Source organism: Eublepharis macularius, chromosome 4, assembly GCF_028583425.1.
Source record: "Eublepharis macularius isolate TG4126 chromosome 4, MPM_Emac_v1.0, whole genome shotgun sequence".
In the NCBI taxonomy this organism is placed as follows: domain Eukaryota; kingdom Metazoa; phylum Chordata; class Lepidosauria; order Squamata; family Eublepharidae; genus Eublepharis; species Eublepharis macularius.
The window spans coordinates 106,936,450-106,956,522 of NC_072793.1; the positions used below are offsets into that span (position 1 = coordinate 106,936,450).

At 44.6% G+C, this 20,073-nt stretch overlaps 1 protein-coding gene across 5 annotated transcripts in view; it reads left to right on the forward strand.

The window, feature by feature from the left end:
• The window catches only part of ATP2B2 (ATPase plasma membrane Ca2+ transporting 2), a 277,471-nt gene that overhangs the window by 218,615 nt on the left and 38,783 nt on the right, over positions 1–20,073 (forward strand). For all 5 annotated transcript variants that reach the window (XM_054977415.1, XM_054977411.1, XM_054977412.1 and 2 more), the window contains 3 exons: positions 507–720; positions 2,061–2,272; positions 11,899–12,006. In XM_054977415.1, the coding sequence (XP_054833390.1) occupies positions 507–720; positions 2,061–2,272; positions 11,899–12,006 (534 nt within the window). The remainder of the gene's footprint in view (positions 1–506; positions 721–2,060; positions 2,273–11,898; positions 12,007–20,073) is intronic.

A 20,073-nucleotide genomic window follows, 5' to 3' on the forward strand; every position in this document is an offset into this window, starting at 1 on the left:
TTTAAGTGTGTGTAACATGTAATATGGTGAGGCAAATGGAGAGTTGGCTTTGAATGTGGTGGCACGTCTAGTTTTGAATGCCTGCTCGGTAATTAAATTTGATAAGCACAAGACACTTTATTAGCTTCACAGTAAGGTTATTATAAGAATTTTTAAAAAAATGAAATTAGAATTTTAAAGGACTTTGTAAACAGAAAGATTCTACAGAAATTATTGATACTAATAATAAATATTATTGATACTAATAATAAATAAGTAATTATTTAATTTTAGATATTTATGCCTTCCGTTTCTCCCTCAAAAGAGGCTTACAACATTATTTTCCCTGCTTCCTCACAACAACCACCTTGTGAGGTAGTTAGGCTGAGAGTGCCTTGTCCAAGGTCACCCAGTGAGTTTTATGGCAGAGGTGGAGATTTGAACCTGGGTCTCCCAGATCCTAGTCTGATTCTCTAACTACACTATGCTGACATGGAGATGTTTCTTTCTATATTTTTTCTCTCAAGGATTCTCCATTGAAAGCTGTACAGATGCTGTGGGTCAATCTGATCATGGATACCTTTGCCTCTCTTGCTCTGGCAACAGAACCTCCCACAGAATCCCTATTGCTAAGGAAACCCTATGGCAGAAACAAGCCTCTCATCTCACGCACTATGATGAAGAACATTCTGGGCCATGCTGTATACCAGCTCACTCTCATTTTTACCCTCCTCTTTGTTGGTAAATTCAGTTAACTTTCATCCCCTAACACTTTCTGTTTAGATTACAATTTTAGATTGTAGATATGACCTCCCTTCACAAGTTTCACTAGTAGTACTGTATACCTATGAATTTTAAACATGTGTTGAATGCCATACTGCTGTCTGATCTGTAAATGGGAACCAACATGGGGTCCTATATTGCTAAGAAATTGTGAACTACAGTACTGTTCTAAACATGGGACATAATCTATTGATCAACAAGATATATGCCCTTGGAGTTTTCATTCATGCAGTGGAACTTCTGATACGTTACTGCATATCCCAAACTGCTTTTTATATGAGGTTTGAGATATGAATTTTAATTCATAATAATAACCACTGAAGTGGATTCCTTTCATAGTTAATAATGAGAGTAGTTCAAGCTGATGTCCCATTTTACCACAGACATGTTTTGCATTCTATAGACTCAGCAGTTAAGACTTGTAGCCACTGCTGGTACATACTTAGAAGTGTATTAGCTTTACCTTTTACTTGTTCTCCCTAAGAGCTCTACTCACTGATAGCTACAATTGACTAGAGTTATCACTGTTGTTTTAATGGCAGTGGCCTGGTTGCCTCTGCAGACAAGTAATCCATCATGGGCCTGGAAGCATGGGGCAGCTACATTAGCGCAAAGCAGGGCTTTTTTTCAGCTGGAACGCGGTGGAACGGAGTTCCAGAACCTCTTGAAAATGGTCACAGTGGCGCGGAGGGCAATCTAAACTCTCCTCTGTCTGGTGATCAGGGGGTGGGGCCACCAGCCATGTGACCATTTTCTCCAAGGGCAACCCACTGAGTTCCACCACCACTTTTCCCAGAAAAAAAGCCCTGGCGCAAAGGGCTAGCCATACCTCATGTACAAACAAAAGCAATGTACAAAGAAGAGGGGAAATTTTATATGAACATTTGGAGGAAAAAAACTTTCTAAGCCAACCATGTTTCAGCAGACTGTTCAGTATGTTCTGACACATGTGGTACACAAAAGGGCAAAAAAAGGAGCACAGTACAGTGGCTTAGGCAATTAAGGAATGCTGTATTACAATCCAAAGTGATATTTAAAGAGCGTGCATGTGACAAATCATTATGAGCCAGTTTTAGACTCTAAAAAAGCTTTTTGTGTGTGGAGAAACCTTGCACTTAGAAGTTCAGATTTCATTTGAGCCCATTAGTAGATTTTGTATTTATTTTCAGAATCAGAATTATCTTGCTGACATGATTGTGCTCTGGAAAGAATATATGAATATAGGTAAATTGTGAATAGAAATACAAATCGTACTAAATGTTTTTAAAGTTTATTTTCTGCTTCCTCTTTATGATCAGGTGAAAAAATATTCAAGATTGACAATGGCAGGAATGCACCACTCCACTCTCCGCCTTCTGAGCACTATACCATCATCTTCAATACCTTTGTCATGATGCAGCTGTTCAATGAAATCAATGCACGCAAGATCCATGGTGAAAGGAATGTTTTTGATGGGATCTTTAGAAATCCTATATTTTGCACTATTGTACTGGGAACATTTGCTGTGCAGGTAAGGATTAGGCCTGCTAATGCAGAAAAGTATTATTTGCTCATTCCTCTGAACAGTGTTTTTCCCCCAGTGTTCCCCCCCCTCCCATATTCTGTGAACATCCAAATGCATTGTGATGACGGCATAAATAAATAAATGCCCATGACCAAGGCAGCTATTTTGATTATTCTACTTCAGTATTCCATTTCTTGATCATTTCACTTTGATCCATTTTTATCCTCCATTCATTCATGGATTTCTTGGGGGGGGGGGGGGGGCGCTTAGATGCTCAGATGATGTCTCTTCCTTTCATTCATTTATCTTATGCAGATAGCTTCATTTTGCTAACCAGACTTCACACACACACCCAAATCTCCAGAAATTTTCTAACCCAAAGGTGGCAACCTTACTATTTATACATGTTGTGAGGTGGACAAAATGATACCAAGGATAAATTTTAGGTAGCATATATCTAAATAAAAATTGAACAAATAGTGATAGCATTGAAGAGGATATTAAATCTACCAAATCTGTGACAAAGTTAAAGATCATAAATATGTCTAGAAGTCACAACTAGAGATGGGCACGATCCGCATTACGTTCGAAAAAAACCCACGATAATGGTGATCGCGTGATCGTGAACTGGCTGATCGTGATCGTCCATGGCCAACGATCCAGCGATTGGGAGGGGCCCGGATCAGGGTGATCAGGCTCGGATCGGGAAGCCAGACACTCAGGCGCCAGCAATCTATTCCCCTGGCAACGGAGCCAGGGGAATGCCTGAGCTGTGTTTGCCCTCCTCCTATCGCCCTGGAAACCCGAATGGAAGCCCAACTTTCCTTGATCAGCAGGGCTTCCTTCCAACCACAGAGCAGCAAAGTAGTCACCAGTTTGGAGAAGACAGCCAGGGGAGGGAGGGGGAAGGGGGTGTTCTGTAGCCATGGGCACTCCAATCTCATCCCTGCAAACCCTGATAGGCAGCTCTGACGGCCAAACACAGATGAGTGGCCAGACCCCCCCCCCCCCGCCCCCTGAGGGGAGGCAGCTCATTGCTGTCTCCCCGTGCCCACTGGGCCCGGCCACTGCCGCCAGCACCCACCTTCCCACATAGCTGGGAATAGCAGCGCACCCCACTTTGGCCTCCACGATCCACGGATCGGGCACGGGAGATGATCGGTGTGGATCGTTAATTTGGGATCATCGCCAGTGCCGATCCACGATCAGCTGGATTGTTAATTTTTTTTGGATCGTGCCCACCTCTAGTCACAACACTGATGGAGCAGTGCTGCTCTTGCAGCTGTTTTTCCGAGCGCTTTCGAATCTAGTCATTTTTGGCATATATGTAAAGATTCTTTACTTTTTTCCAGGCTATGATTTTTAGGGAAATTCAGTCTCAATGTTATATTTCAGCATAGCAGCATTAGGGTGGGAGAGAAGGACATTGTCCAGGACAGAATGGGAATATGTGAACATTTCTGAAGTTTTATTGGGGAATTGAGATGATTATCCCAGTGATTGCTCAACATAGGCTAATTTCTCTCAACCTGCACCCTAATTTAATCTGCTGTTCTTCCTGCTTCAGTTTATTGGTTTATGAAACCTGTATGGGGGGGGGAGATGTTCAGGAAAAGGGTTCTAGCTTAGTTTTCTCATGCAGGATGGAAATAGATTTGCTACAAAGAGACCTGGGCCGATTCCAGACGGGCACAAATAAAGCGAGTGCTTTCGCTTTTCCAGCGACCTCACTCATTAAAACACGTAATGTCCCGTCCCTGCTTACCTCCAGTTCATGGCGCTGTGTTGCGCTCCAGAAGCAGACGGTGTGAACGCCGTATTGCGGGTTTGCACACTTCTGGATGCTTTGTCGCCATGGAGAGGCCCTCCACTTTACCTCCTTCCTTTGCCGGCTGGCCGGCAACAATATTCCCTTAGTTTTTTTTTTAAACCGGGCACCATTTGCACAGTTGCACATTTGCGCACATCGAACTGCGCAAATGTGCACAAATGCACAAATGCACAAATGCACAAAAGTTGACGCTGCATATTCGCATACCTGCACATTTGCGCATTTGCGCATTTGCGCAAAACACGTAATTTTTTTTAAAAAAAAAACTGAAATGCAAACCAATGAAGGCCGCCGATGTCAACTGTGACGGGGAGGAAACAACCAATCCCGGGTACCTCAGTTGGCCGTGCGAACATCCGGAAGTGGGATGGCACGGCACGCTGTGAGACAAAGCGGATGGAGACGAAACTGAACGTGTGGCCGGTAAGCGATTATTTCCGCAGAAAAACCGCAATTTCTGGCCATCTGGAATCGGCCCTAGTTAGCTAGCTAGCACTTTGCACATTCATACAGGGACAATAAGGACTAGTTTTTGGGTTTCCCTTTCAACATTCAACATAATACACATGTTGAAGTTTCTTTTAGCTTGGTCATATAGATGAGCCATATGCTATTCTGTTACTTAGGAAAAAAGGAGAGAAAATGGCAACTATTCTTTGGCTTTAAAAAACTTTCATCCTACTATATAAAAAAGTAAGCATGTTCCAGACTACTCACTTCTTATCCTGGTGCGCCACCAGAGGGTGCTGCCATGTAGGGCAGCCCAGGCCAGGATCAGGAGGGGTGAAGGTGGCAATACCCACCACCCCCTGACTTCACTGACCTGGGATAAGGAGCGTGGTGGCAATGCCCACCCCTCACCTTAACCCATCTGGGATCAGGAGCGGAGCAGGTGGCAATGCCCGCCCACCTTGAAACTGCTGGAATCAGGAGCAGAGTAGGGAGCAATGCAACACCCCCTTCACCCAGCTGGGACCAGACACCGAGCAAGTGGCAACGCCTGCCCACCCCTTCAACCCACCAGAATCAGGCATGGAGCAGGTGGCTATGCCTGTCCCCCTTCATTCAGCTGGGATCAAGAGCAGAGCAGGTGGCAATGCCCACCCCTCCTTCACCTGGCTGGGATCATAAGCAGAGCATGAGGCAATGCCTGCCCCCTGCCTTCACCCAGCCGGGATCAGTGACGGAGGAAGAGGGAATGCCCGCCTGCCCGCCCTCCCCTATCTAGACCCCGTTGTATTTTTTCCTACAATGGGCTTTGTTGCTAGTCTGCAATAAATGACTATATAATGTCATTTACTGTCTCTTTCTTAGAAGACTTGTGTGTCAACATTATGCTGCTGAGTCTGTTTTCACGTTTCTTCTAGTTGAACTGTCTGCTCTGCCTTACCAGCACAGATCTTGCAGCACTGATCTTGTTCAAGAAGATCCAGGATATATTTTTATAATATAATGTCCATTGCTTTATTTTTCTTCTTTTCATCCAAGGATAAGTTGTTGGCTTTTCAGTTTTCTTCTTGACCCACCTAAAGATATTTTGCCTTTTTATACCCATAACTTTATGCATATATGACCTCTTTGTAATCTTGATTCATCTTCACCTCTTCTGTTTCTTGTGACCAAACCCTTCTTCCTTTTCTTTGAATTTCCATCATGCTGAACTGTTTTGGTTTCCTGACTGTGTTATACAAGCAGTAGTCCTCGGGGCATATCATTCCCCCTTGTATTCCCCCCTTCACTCCGCTATTTCCTCTTCCCATTCCATGGCAGCTCCCTTTCCCTGCTTCTCTCTTTCCCATCCACCAGCCAACCTACCTTTATCTGGTCCCTGTCCTCAGCTTTCCCTCCTTCCTTCTTCCTAGCAGCCTTTCCTGGGAAAAGTCTGGTGGAGTAGTGCAGCAGCCACTGGGCTGGGCCCAGTTGTGTGATGGACTTTGCCATGGGTCAAGCCTAGCCTAATTGCTCAGTGGCTGCCATGTAACTTAATTACATGGTGTGTGCTGCGGCTTGGCTTAGTTGTGTGTGTAAAGTCTCTAGTGGTTACCACTGGGGCTGTCTCTGGCAAGTCCTCCTCCATCGGGAGAGGGACAGGATACTTCTTAGGGCTATTTTGGTGTAGTGTAGTGGTGTAGAGAGCCAGTTTGGTGTAGTGGTTAAGATCGCGGGACTCTAAACTGAAGAGCCGGGTTTGATTCCCCACTCCTCCACTTGAAGCCAGCTGGGTGACCTTGGGCTAGTCACAGTTCTCTGGAGCTCTCTCAGTCCCACCCACCTCATGGGGTGTCTTGTTGTGGGGATAATAATGGCATACTTTGTAAACTGCTCTGAGTGAGCATTAAGTTGTCCTGAAGGGTGGTATATACATCAAATGTTGTTGTTGTTGTTATTTTCACTTTCAAATCCACCCCTATGCACCCCCACCTACAGCTTTGCTTTCTAGAAACCAAGATTTCATTGTTCATGTAGTGGATGCCCATTCTAGTTCATCTAAGGAGTGGAGTACCGGATTAGATTCAAGGTTCTGGTATTGACCTATAAGGCCCTGTGCAGACTGGGACCAGCGTATCTATGGGACCGTCTCTCCCCATATATTCCCCGGAGGACACTCTGATCAGGGGACAAACAGCTGTTGGTCGTCCCTGGCCTCAAGGAGGCCCGCCTAGCCTCGACTAGAGCCAGGGTCTTTTCGGTCCTGGCTCCCACCTGGTGGAACACTGCTGAAATCAGGGCCCGGCAGGACTTACTATCCTTCTGCTGGGCCTGCAAGACAGAGTTGTTCCGCCAGGCATATGGCTGAGGCTGGGCCTCTGCTGGCCTCAAAAAAGGGGTGAATAAAATCTTAACCCTCTCTGTGAAGGCTGTCCACCATCCTGATTTAAATGTGTATGGATTTTATTGTATTTCAATATGTTGTTTTTATTGTATTTTGTATTTTAATATGTTATCTGCCCTGAGCTCGCTTGCGGGGAGGGTGGAATAGAAATTTTAAATAAATAAATAAATGAGGGCCATTCAAAGTAAGGACTAGAATGCTTAGTTTCGACAGCACTTAACTGCTCCTGTGTAATTCCAATTGCCTCTCCACAGTTTGCACTTGTGGTGCTGTTTCAGTTTCAGTATTTTTCCCCATTAGTTGTACATTTTTATCCCCCCTGATTTGATGTCCAACAGTGAAATCGCTGCATTCTGGAACAAGTTTTGGGCCTTTTTGGATATGGCTACTGAACAGTAGCCCAAAACTTTATTACTTCTAGGAGGTGATGTGAATGTCAGTATTGGATGTAATGATGAAGCTCTTAGTATCAGGGCCAGTGGAACCGCTGAACAAGTTGTCATATCTGTACTTATACAAAAGGACATCTAAAGACTCTAAGATTAAATTTGCTGGGAAGCAACTAAAATGTATTGTAAATCATGACCTAGTGATACATGGATATATGGAAATAGATCCTGTAGGTGACTATACCTGTGTGACATACAAAGGTGCTAGTGTAATTGATTACATGCTAGTTTCACTGGTTGCTCCCTAAGATCCGTGATTTTAGAGTGGGTGATTATTATGGAAGGGAGCATTTTCCTTTGCAATTTATTTCACTTTCATTTGATTGTTTGCTGCCATCTGGACCCTCAATTGAGCTGATGCAGGGAGAAAAAACTCTAAGTCCACTTAGGTTGTCACCAAAGCTAATCCTAGCAGTGACTAATATTATGTATTCTGGGAACTGTAGGCTTTTGTTCATGGAATTTACAAGACAGCATAATGTTGTAGGAATGATAGAAATATTATCTAGTATACTGGACCTCTTCAATCCAGTCTGTATAAAACTGTCAGCTACTTCTAGGATTATGCAATATTTGGTTTGATGATGAGTTCAGCCAACGTATCAGAAGAATTAGAGCTAAACTTTGTCTTTTAAAACGTACTAACCAACATGCTCATTTAACAAGCCTTATATCATTGAAGTGTGCTTATAGGACATTGATAAAGCATAAAAAGTGGCTTGCCCTATGTAAAGGATGGAGGATTCTTATCTCTGTTGTTAATAATAATGAGACACTACCTTCAGGAACATGGTTAATAGCAGCCTTTCTGTAGTGTCCAGTATTCCATAATGTATTGCTCTCAGGACCTGGGAACATCATTTTATGTCTATGAGTCTCTCTACACAAGACATCTTACAAAAGTAGAATCAAGTGAAAGCTCTTACACTTATTCTCCCATTGTGGATATAAGTGCACTACTAGGAAGACAGAATAACTTGAAAATAAGTAAGTAAGTCTGTGTGGTCTTATAGATTTGAGCGTCCTTGAATAAAATGTCTTGTGTAGATAGACTCTATCTCTGCAAAGACGAATGAGTCCTGGGTGAGCCCCGTCAGTCTGAGTTATAGTACCTGGTTTTCCGGAGACAGTAGCCTCCTCAATTAAGCAAAGCCTGGGCCTCATTTGATATCAGTTGATCTTTTAAAAGTAATTTTGCTATAGTGGAGTAATCCGCTGAGCCCTCTTTTTACCCAAATTAATGCCACAGGAAATATTCCTGCAGCTTGGAAACATGCAATAATAGTCCTATATACAAAAAAGGGGCCAAGAACAACCCTACAAACTATGCAGCCTCTTTATATGTCAAGCTACTGGAATGGGTAGACTCAGAATCTATATTGTATCCTGAACAAGCAGAATTTAGGAGGGGTGTTTCAGTCCTTGATCATCGTCCTGCGCTGCATCATTTAGCCAATAGATATTCCTCTTTCCCAGGAGGCTGTTTCTATGCAGCATTTATGGATCTCAAGCTACTTTTGATTCAGTCCCAAGATGCTGTCTTTGGGCTAAATTGGCTAAAACAACAATAGATAAAAGGCTCTTACGGTTAATCTTTAAATTGTATGAGAATCCAACAGCACAAATTTGTTGTGGGCAAGAAGGCCCTCTGACTGGTCCTATCTCCCTATCCAAAAGTGTCAAACAAGGCTGTCTTTTAGCCTCCCTACTCTTTAATCTTTATGTAAATGATATAATTCCTTATCTCCAAAAGTTAGCACTTCATGCACCTATATCGGCTGGGTGCCGCTTTATGCAGATGATATGGTGTTACTATCTAGATCAGAAGCTGGTCTTCATGAGGCATTAAATGCTGTTATTGATTATTATATTCAGGAGGAGCTATCCATAAATTATGACAAATTTAAAATAATGATCTTCTCAAAAAGGCCTTGCTTCAGACGCAAGATTTGGACTGTTAAGGGAAGGAGGTAAATTGGTCCATTTTAAATATCTGGGAGTTATATTTAGCCATAATGGAGCAGGGGCTACTGGGGGTGTGAAGAGGGGAAGTAGTTGTGAATTTCCTGCATTGTACAAGGGATTGGACTAGATGACCATAGAGGTCAGCCCTATGTTTCTATGATTTTATAATGGAAAGCCCCTGTTTGCTTTTACTCAGCAATAGAAATTATTAGGACTAATACAAATACTCTCTTAAGATTTTTCTGTTTAAACAGAGGTTAGTATGTACGTGCAACCATTAAAGTGTATAATGCTAAATTAATTCTTCAGGTCTTATTTGGGGCAGCCATTTAGATAAATGGAGTCTCTGAATCTTTGGATTATAGACTTCAGTTCATGCGGCAAATGACTGGAATGCCCAGTGGTGTTGCAGGAACTGCACTTAGAGTAGAGTTTGCACAGCATTCATTCAAGTCCATGGTTTTGATTGCTGCCTTTAACCTGAGACTGAAAGTCCTTTTTTCTGTACGTAATGCCCAAGGAGGGCAGGCTTCTGCTCCTTTTAAATTATAGAAGTGCTTGGGAGAGGTGTGTAAATAAGAGGCTACAGTTCCTTGGTCTCTCTCCTAGGCCTCTCTTCTTAAAGCTGATTAGGATGAGGGTGATTGACCTCAATTGTGCTAGCACATTAACCCAGGCAAGACGGGTATGCTCTACTTTTGCACTAGGGATTCCTCCCCCTAAGACCCTTCCTTCATATTTTAAACTTTGTACAATCCATAGGCATAGATGTGCTTCCATGCTTGCCAGATTAAATATTCTCCTGATGGTAAAACTGAGAGGGTATTTCTCTAAAATCCCATTTTCTGATGGCTTCTGTGACTCAGTATCTGGCACAATGGAGGCAGAAGACCATCTTCTGTTGTCCTGTGATCAATGGACTGTCCCCAGGGCCCTTTGGATCACTCCCATTTTGCCTAAATAATCAGCTTCCTCTTGAGTCCTGGGTGGTATCTTTATTGCTAGCAGACTTTGATCCAGAAATAAATCAGATCTGTTGCAAAATATTTGGCCACCATGGTCTCAAAATGTTTTTAAAACAAGTTTATTCTGCTGTTTATCTGAGAAATTGTATAGGTTTATTTATTTTATCTAATGTATTTTGTCTTTTGAGATACATCTATTCTATTGTTCTCCACTTGTTTTTGCTTGTTTTGTCATGTTTTATTTATTCATTCATTTATTTATATTCCATCTTTCTCACTAAGACTCAAGGCAGATTACATAGTGTGAGATGAATACAATTAGTGGCAAGGACAAGGGCAGGCATTTCCATACAGTGTCAAGAACATTTCCATAAACAATGTCATATGGTTAACGAATAGTTTCAGGAACATGGGGTAAAAGAATATAAGTTTACAAAGATAGAGCAAGGATCCAGTATGGGGTTGAGGAATTGCTGAAACAGAACATAATCAATTCTAGGACTTACATTGAACAACATAAAGCACAGGTAGGATATAGGAGTACGTATTTAAAGCAACAGATAATAAAAAGGCAACATAATGGTGAAATCTATAGTTTCTAACTCATTAGCGAGACATCTGGAATCCATTTCCTACAATACCACCCTCTTAGCTGTATTGGAAATCTCAGGAATATTGTTGTGATTGTTTAGCAACCTCCAAATGTGATTGTTTAGCAATGTCCAAAATGACCACTGAGAGCTCAGTAAGAAACTTTTTCTTAAAACTACAAGTATTGTTTCTATTCTTTTGAGGTGATTTAGTGTGTGTGTGCGTGCGTGCTCGCATGTGCACACACACAGACATAGACGTATATTTCCAACAAGTTTATAAAGAAATTCCCCATGGTTTATAAAAGAATCTCCCATATCTGTCCTTAAGTCCCTAGATCCATTTTGCAGCTGTATTGAGCCACTTTTATAGCCAGTTTGGAATTAGATATATGATTTTTTAATACCCAGCATTATCCTGTTTTGGGGGGATGGTATGCTATATACTTTTTAATGCTGTCACAGGGCTCCCTGGATGGCAGGTAAGCACCACTCAACTATGCTATCAGAACAAAAAAAAAATGTAGGTTAATAGCTGGAGTACAGTCAAAACCAGAATATAATATGTAACATGGCTTGGCACAACTCTTATTCCGACATGCTTCCTTAGCATAATATAGTTACAGAGTATAAATGAAAAATGTATATAGGTAGACTTTAAGTATAGTTCAGCAAAATTTATTGATGGCTAAGTCACACTGAAAACTACTGGACATAAGTTAGTTATAACTAACTTGCACCAATGGTTTATTGGGATTTATATACAACTTACTTCAGCCTTCAGGATATATAGGCAATTTCATCTGCAATTCATTTCACAATTTCTGCACTATTCTCTCCCAAGGATCAGGGTAAAATAATTACTGAAAATATTGTTTAGAAAAGAAAATGCTAGATACCATGGAACGGCTTCAAAACAAAGATCTTATATCTTCCTCTTTTATTTCTCTATGTTACTAATGGTATCTTTTTATCTCTCTTGCTTTTTAAATTCTACAGATAGTAATTGTACAGTTTGGTGGGAAACCTTTTAGCTGTTCTCCTTTGCAACTTGATCAGTGGATGTGGTGTGTATTTATTGGATTGGGGGAACTTGTGTGGGGACAGGTAAGCACCATTCATTGTCTTAAATTGTAATGATAATGACAGATTTCTATATTAAGGATTTCTGCTGTTGTATTATAGGATGTTTTGGAACTACTTATAACTTTAAATGTTGTTCAGTATTATTGAAATAATGTAAAATGAAGCACAAGCCTGAAAATATTACAGGTTTGACATATATATGAGGAAGGTATCCCAGATATCTATGTGTAGTTTCCAGGATTCTTTCCATTGCTGCCTAGCTAACAATAAGGAAGGCTCACTTGAGCACGAATCTATATTTTTAATTTCAATTATGATGGTTACCTAACTATCAAGAACTAGTATTAAGAGTTGTGATTATTATAAAAAATCACAACTCTGCAGAGACAGCCAATGTTTTCAATAACTTGAAAAACATTGTCTGAAGAAGGAAGCTTTGTCTCTCAAAAGCATACACTGAAAATTTTGTTGATTTCTAAGATGCCACTGGACTAAAATCCTGCTGAATAACAAATCATCTGGTATTAATTAATATATTTAAATTGTTTCCTGAAAGATCTTCTCCAGAAAAATGGTTTTCTGGGATATAAATTCCCAATAACAGCAGAGAAGTAAACTCTTGAAGTAGAATATGAAGAATGAAAGCATACTGTTTTAAACTTTAAAACCAAGAAGCAGAGTTATATTTTTAATTTTTTTCCAATTAAAGGCTTGACTGTATTTTTCCCCAAATGAATGATCAGCATCACTTTCTCTTCCTAGTATGGCTAAATCAGTTTGAACTTAGGGTAACATCTCCACCTCGTAGCAGACAGGTGCTACGAGGTGGGAAAGGAAATTCATCTCTTTGTTTGCTCAATTTTTATCTCAGTGGCAGGTAGTAGGGTACTTTGGACTCATGTTAAAGGGAGTCCTAATTCATCATCCAGTTTAACAACTAATTTTTCCCTTAACAATCTTAGATAGTCAGGTTAGAGAAGGAGATTTCCTTTCTTCTTACATAATGTATTTTTTTAAAAAAAATTAACACACCTTTTTAATGTTGTATCAAGTATTGGATCCAAATTATTTCAAATAGGATCCAAGGTATTTCAAATAGAAATGAGGGAAGGAAGAAAATTGTTTTTCCTTCCATTAATGCTGGCAGTTAATGACCTAACAGCTATTGTGGGTATTTTGGGCTGCCAGGCTTTCTGCTATGACAGGAGGCCTCTTGCCGGTTGTGCTACTTGCTCACTCTTAGCAGTGGTGAGATAATTTTAAAAAGATCCACTATGTTGTGACCCAGAAGTGAAATAAGGTAACTATAGAAATTTCCAGAACCTATGGAGTTTCCAGCAATTCCTAGAGCTGCCCTATGTCACTTCCAGGCTTTACTATGAAGTAAAGTTGCAACATAGCCAAAGTTACTCACCTTCCCTCTCCCAGCCCTCCCACCAGTTGCCAGGCTTGGCCTCCCACTGGTGGTGTCATTTGGGGAATTAAAAAACAAAAACAATGTTGCAACTTCATTTCTGGGTAAAATTCAGATGCCTCGAGTACACGCCACTCCCCACTTGACCAGGAGTCACAGACTAGATGAAGCCCTCAGGTTCAATGATCCCTCCCCTTTTCCTTGCCAGCCCATGGGAGGCTGGGCTTTCAGAAACTGTTCTAAGGTTACCTGGCTGAAAAGGCAGCCATCACTGGTCAGAGACTGCCCTGCTCATTCTGTTTCCTTCCCCAACTTCCACCCAGGCAAAAATGATGCTCCAGTTTAAGGCTGGGAGTTGGACATTTATTCAGTGCAATTGGGAATATAGAGTGGCTATTATGATTCAATAGCAGAAATTTTTAAATTTAAGCTTCTTCAGCCAAAGGTAAATCTATGAAAACTTGTTTATGAAAAATCTCCTTATCTGCAACAAACATTGTAGGTTTCTCACTTTTATTCAATGTAATTGGGAATATAGATTGGATATTATGACTAGAGATGGGCACGAACAGAAAAAAAAATGAACCTGATGTTCGTCGTTCATTATCATCCATGAACAGGGACTAGACATGGGCACGATCGGAATTACGGTCTGAAAATTTCCCCGATTTTGGCATATGCGCCATCGGGACCGGGCTGATCGGTTCCATCCACGGCTCCCGGTTCGGCGGTCAGGGGGGGCGCTCTATCGGGTCTCGATCGTATCGATCGGTTTACGTTCGGGATTGCAGTCTGCAGACAGTCTGGCACCAGCCATCTGTTCCCTAGGGAACAGAGCCCCGTGGAAACGGAGCCTGGGGAATGCCGGAGCTGTTTGCCCTCCTTCTGTCGCCCTGGAAATGCGAATGGAAGCCCAGCTTTCCTTGATCAGCAGGGCTTCCTTCCAACCATGGAGCAGCCAGAAAAGCGCGCGCCCGTCTCGTCCATTTGGGAGAAGAGAGGGGAGGGCGGGGGAAGGGGGTGTTCTTCTGTAGCCGTGGGCACTCGAATTTCATCCCTGCAAAGCCTGAGAGGCAGCTCTTACAGCCAAACACAGCCCTCCTGCGTAGCAGACCCAGGCTTTATAAATAGCCATGTGCTGCGCAACAAATTTTCACTTTCTGCTTGCGGGTGGAGTGGGACAGAGGCGAGCTCTCGCTTGCCGCTTTTGGAGAGAGAAAGCGCAAGAGACAGAGAGGGAGCTTTAGCTTTGGGCTTCAGCGGATAGGGAATTAGGGATTAGGGAGCTATCTCCTCTGGTTCCAGGGCTGCCGCCTAGCTCTGGGGCCAAGCTCGGTGGGCACCTTGGCTGAGGGCTCTGGTCTGGGGGGGAGTGTTGCAGCTGGGGTTGGGCTCTATTCCTATTCTCTCTCTCTGCTTCCAGGGCTGCCGTCTAGCTCTGGGGCCAAGCTCAGTGGGCACCTCCTTGGCTGAGGGCTCACATTATTACACACTTTAGTTCCTGGTCACTATGGTCTGGGGGAGTGGTGGTGGTGGTGGGCTTAGGCTCTATTCCCTCTCTCTTTCTCTCTTTGCTTCCAGGGCTGCCATCTAGCTCTGGGGCCAAGCTCAGTGGGCACCTCCTTGGCTGAGGGCTCACACAGTATTACACACTTTAGTAGTGCCTGGTCAGTGGTTACTCTGGTCTGGGGGAGTGTTGGTGGTGGTGGGTGGGCCAAGGATCTAGTCTCTTCCCTCCCTCTTTCTCTCTCTGCTTCCAGGGCTGCCGTCTAGCTCTGGGGCCAAGCTCAGTGGGCACCTCCTTGGCTGAGGGCTCACACAGTATTACACACTTTAGTAGTGCCTGGTCAGTGGTTACTCTGGTCTGGGGGAGTGTTGGTGGTGGTGGGTGGGCCAAGGATCTAGTCTCTTCCCTCCCTCTTTCTCTCTCTGCTTCCAGGGCTGCCGTCTAGCTCTGGGGCCAAGCTCAGTGGGCACCTCCTTGGCTGAGGGCTCACACAGTATTACACACTTTAGTAGTGCCTGGTCAGTGGTTACTCTGGTCTGGGGGAGTGTTGGTGGTGGTGGGTGGGCCAAGGATCTAGTCTCTTCCCTCCCTCTTTCTCTCTCTGCTTCCAGGGCTGCCGTCTAGCTCTGGGGCCAAGCTCAGTGGGCACCTCCTTGGATGAGGGCTCACACAGTATTACACACTTTAGTAGTGCCTGGTCACTCTGGTCTGGGGGAGTGTTGGTGGTGGTGGGTGAGCCAAGGCTCTAGTTTATTCCCTCCCTCTTTCTCTCTCTGCTTCCAGGGCTGCTGTCTAGCTCTGGGGCCAAGCTCAGTGGGCACCTCCTTGGCTGAGGGTTCACACAGTATTACACTCTCTGGTGCCTGGTCACTCTGGTCTGGGGGAGTGGTGGTGGTGGTAGTGGTGGTGGTGGGTGGATGGGTGGGTGGGCCAAGGCTCTAGTCTATTCCCTCTCCCTCCTTCAACCAACTGGGCCACCCTACTGTCAACCTGGACCTCGCCTCTGGCTCTGAGCCACCCTAGGCTTGTGGTGGTATGAGACACTGCTGCTGTTTTAGGACAGTAACAATGATACCTCGGTAGTCTTCAGGTTTCTCTTTCTTCTTCCTATTTGGGGTCATCATCAGCGAAGCAGCAATGTGATTGGAAAAAAACAGCAATTTTCCAATATCTCATGCAGTATTTCCTTTGCCAATTGTCAAAGTGACCTGTTTCCGGTTATTATTTCCTAGACATACATTTGCAGAAGCCTTCTGCTCAGTATTCCTTCTGCATTCATCACTGGCTGATTTCTGGTCAATGAGTTCCAGTAGTGGCCGGCCCAGCTCGTCCACAGCGGGCTCGAGCCTGCCTCGGTTCTCGTGGCGGCTTCCATGGATGTTGTTTTGTCCTCCTCTCCCAGACTAGTTCCCGTTCCCTCCTCTCTCTCTCTGGATCTGCACAGATGGCTCCAACGTGGTCCCCCAAGCCGCAACCTCTCATGTCCTTCCCTACCCGTCCTTTCTGCCAAGGATGGTTGGTGCCGTGCTGCCCGCTGATGCGGCGGCTGGCTATGAGGAGCAGCTGTGCAGCTGCTGCTCGTGTGTGTATGGCAGGGAACCCCCCCCCTTTGCATGGTCCCCTGCTGCTCCCTCTGGGCAGGGGGGCATGGGACGCAGCAAAAAGTCACGTGACGTCCTGTCCACGAAGGCAGGAAGGTGTTTGCTGGTGGCTGCTGCCGCAGAATTCCTCGGTGGGAGGGATCCATGGAGCAGGCCTGGCGGCCTCCCTATGCCTGGCATAACTGCGTCCCTCTTCCCCCTCCTCAGGATGACACGTCCCGTCCCTCACATGCTCCCAATGGTAAGGGTCCTGTCCCATTCTGGCGAGGCAGGAAGGTGGTTGACGTCTGATAGTGGTGGTTTTGGCCATGAGGGGGGCAGCTCAGGAGCTGTTGTGTGTATGGTTGTGCGGCAAGGAAACCCCCCTTTCCATGGGCACCTGGTGTCCACAAGGGAAGGAAGGTCATTGAGGTCTGCCGCTGTTACTTTGGGGCAAGAGAGACGTCTCCGGAGAGGTTGCCGATGTGAGAGTGGGACCGCTCATTGTCTCCCCCTTTGCATGGGCATCTGCTGTCCCCTCTGGACAGGGGGGAATGGGTCCCCTCACTCATCATGTCCGCCCTGCGAAGGCAGGAAGGGAGTTGAGTTCTGTTGCTGATGCTGCTGTCATGTTTCACCGCCCCCCTCAGGAAACACGCTGATCCATCCAGCCGATGTCTCCTGTCCTGCCCATCACCCACATTCCACACAGGCAGGATGGTGGATCCGGTCTGCCCCCCTCTTCACGAGGGACTCTCCTGTGACTGCTTCCTCCTTGGTCACATACACAGCTTGGTTGTGCGATTGAGCAGCCGATTGTACCATACAGGGGTGGAGTTGGTTGTCGACGTGGCGGCTCCCCTGTTAACGGGGCTGATGGGATCTCTTTCAGCTGGGTGGGAATGTGTCATGCTGCAACTGTGAGTGGACCTTTCCGGTGAGGCAGGAAGGTGTGTGGGTGCAGTCGGCTGCTTTCGGATATTGTGCTGCTCTCTCTTTGGTTTTACAGCGGCCGATTGCATTGTGTGAGGATACATTTGGTTGACCATTTGGAGGCTCCCCAATGGGACCTCTTTCAGTTGGGTGGGGATGTGTCCTGCAACTCTGGTCCTTTCTGCTGAGGCAGGAAGATGTGTGCTGTCGGCAGCCATCGACCAGCTCCGAAGCTGGAGCCTGAGAACAGCCGGTAGCTGGGGGATTGGGCTGCTGTGGGGCCAATGTCACCTCCCCCCCCCCCAAACAGGGCTTAACTTCGTTCTGGACTTTGGCCTGTCGGTTGTGGGGGACCTTCCCGCCCCTGCCCCCCCCGATGACACGTTGTGTCCCAACAATCCTTTTCTGGCAAGGCAGGTGTCAGACTGTGGCTTGCTAAAAGTTGTAATCCAGACTACCTCTTGCAATGAGACATGAGTCCATTGGTTTCAAAAGATTTACTGAATATAAACAACCATTATAGTCCACAATCCAAGATGCTAGGATCTTGGCTGATACAGAAGTATTGTTACGAATGACAGGCAAAAGCAAAGGTACAGAATAGCAGTCCCCTGTAGGCCCCATCCTCCCCTGCAGTTCTCAAAACAAACGGCCCGAGGGTGAGAAAGTGAAAGCTTCCCAAGGCTGGAAAAGTTGTAGACAAAACATTCTCCTTCTCTCTGTGAAGTTCCAGTGAACTGCTTGCCACCTGCAACAGAAGCACTTACAATACTGACAAGATTAAAATGGAGTCTCTTTGGTTAGAAGATACATAAAACATAGTCAGAACCTGACATTCTGCCCCCTCTAAAACATTCCTCCTCCAGGTTTGAAAGGGTACAAAGTATGAAATGCTTTTAACAATCTAGGAGCATGAACATGAACAGACTCCACCCACTCATCATGCCCAGAGTCAGTCCTTCCACCTGATGAGGTAAAACAGCTTATGTTGGACTTTAGAGTCTAAAATTTCTTGTACTTCATAATGGATTTGATCATCAATCAAGGTAGGTATGGGAGGTGCACGGGTGTGCCACTGATTTGCTGGAGGGACCTTTTTCAGCAGACTGATGTGGAAGGTGGGATGTACGTGGCGTAAATTCTTTGGCAAATCGAGGGCTACAGTAACTTTGTTGATTACTTTGCGAACAGGGAAAGGTCCCAGAAATTTTAATGCTAATTTACGGCTTGTTTGTGCTACTCTTAAGTTCTTGGTGGACCTTTTTCAGCAGATCTCCTGGATGCAATTCCCATTCGGCCACACAATGGTGATCAGCGTACTTTTTATAATCCTGCTTGGCTTTGTCAAGATGTTTTCGAATAAGAGTCCATTGTTGCGCTGCTTCCCCCCACCATTCGGAGACATCTTTAGGAGCTGTTGGAGGGGGAAGAGCCTCAAAAGGAAAGGGTTTAAAATCATAGCCATATACTACTTTGAAGGGTGTTTCTCCAGTAGAAACATGCACACTATTGTTGTAGGAAAATTCTGCTAAGGGCAACAAATCGATCCAATTATCTTGTTGAAAATTGATGTAGCATCGGAGGAATTGTTCTAATCATTGATTAGTTTTTTCCGATTGCCCGTCGGTTTGCAGATGGTAGGCGGAGCTTAAGCCTTGTTCAACGCCCATAAGTTGGAGAAGCTCCCGCCAGAAGTTGGCAACAAACTGTCCGCCGCAGTCGGATATCACCTTCGATGGAAAAGAATGTAGTTTTACAATATGTTTCAGAAAAATGTCTGCCAATCTTTTTGCTGACGGTATAGTGGTACAAGGAATGAAGTGGGCTTGCTTTGAAAATAAATCCACTACGACCAATATACAGGTGTGGTTTCTGGAGGGGGGCAGATCTGTGATGAAGTCCATAGAAATGATTTCCCAGGGTCTGCGTGGGGTTTCAAGGGGTTGTAAAAGTCTGGGGGGCTTGCCCTTCCGTGTCTTGTCACTGAGGCAAATGGGGCAGGAGACCACATATTGGGAGACATCTTTGTGCAAGCCCGGCCACCAAAATTGTCTTTGTACTAAATGGAGAGTTTTTAAATATCCGTAATGGCCTGCAGTTGGGGCATCATGACATTGTTGTAATACTTCTTTCCTTAAACTAGCTGGAATGTAGAATCGATCACCCCAAAGCCACTCCCCTTGTACAGATTGATTTAGTTTCTCTTTGGGTACCTTTTCCCCCTCCTTTTCCACTTCGCTTTTCAGTTTTTGTCTCCACCCCTGATCTGACTGAGGAGGTTGCGTTGCACGACTGCGCGTCATAACCACACCCCCTAGTTGCGTAGGCGAAAATACAGTGTCCACTGTCTCCTGCCTCCGGCTTCTGAGTTGGGGCATGCACAATAGTGCGTCTGTGAGGAAATTCGTCTTACCGGGCAAAAATTTGAGGGTGAAATTGAATTTTGAAAAGTATTCCGCCCATCGTAACTGTTTGGCATTTAGCCTCCAGGGGCTACGCAGAGCTTCTAAGTTTTTGTGATCTGTCCAAACTTCGAAAGGATGGCGGGCTCCTTCTAGCCAATGCCTCCAAGAGGAAAGAGCTGCTTTGACTGCAAAGGGTTCCTTTTCCCAGACACTCCAATTTCTTTCTGATTCAGAAAATTTTCGAGATAG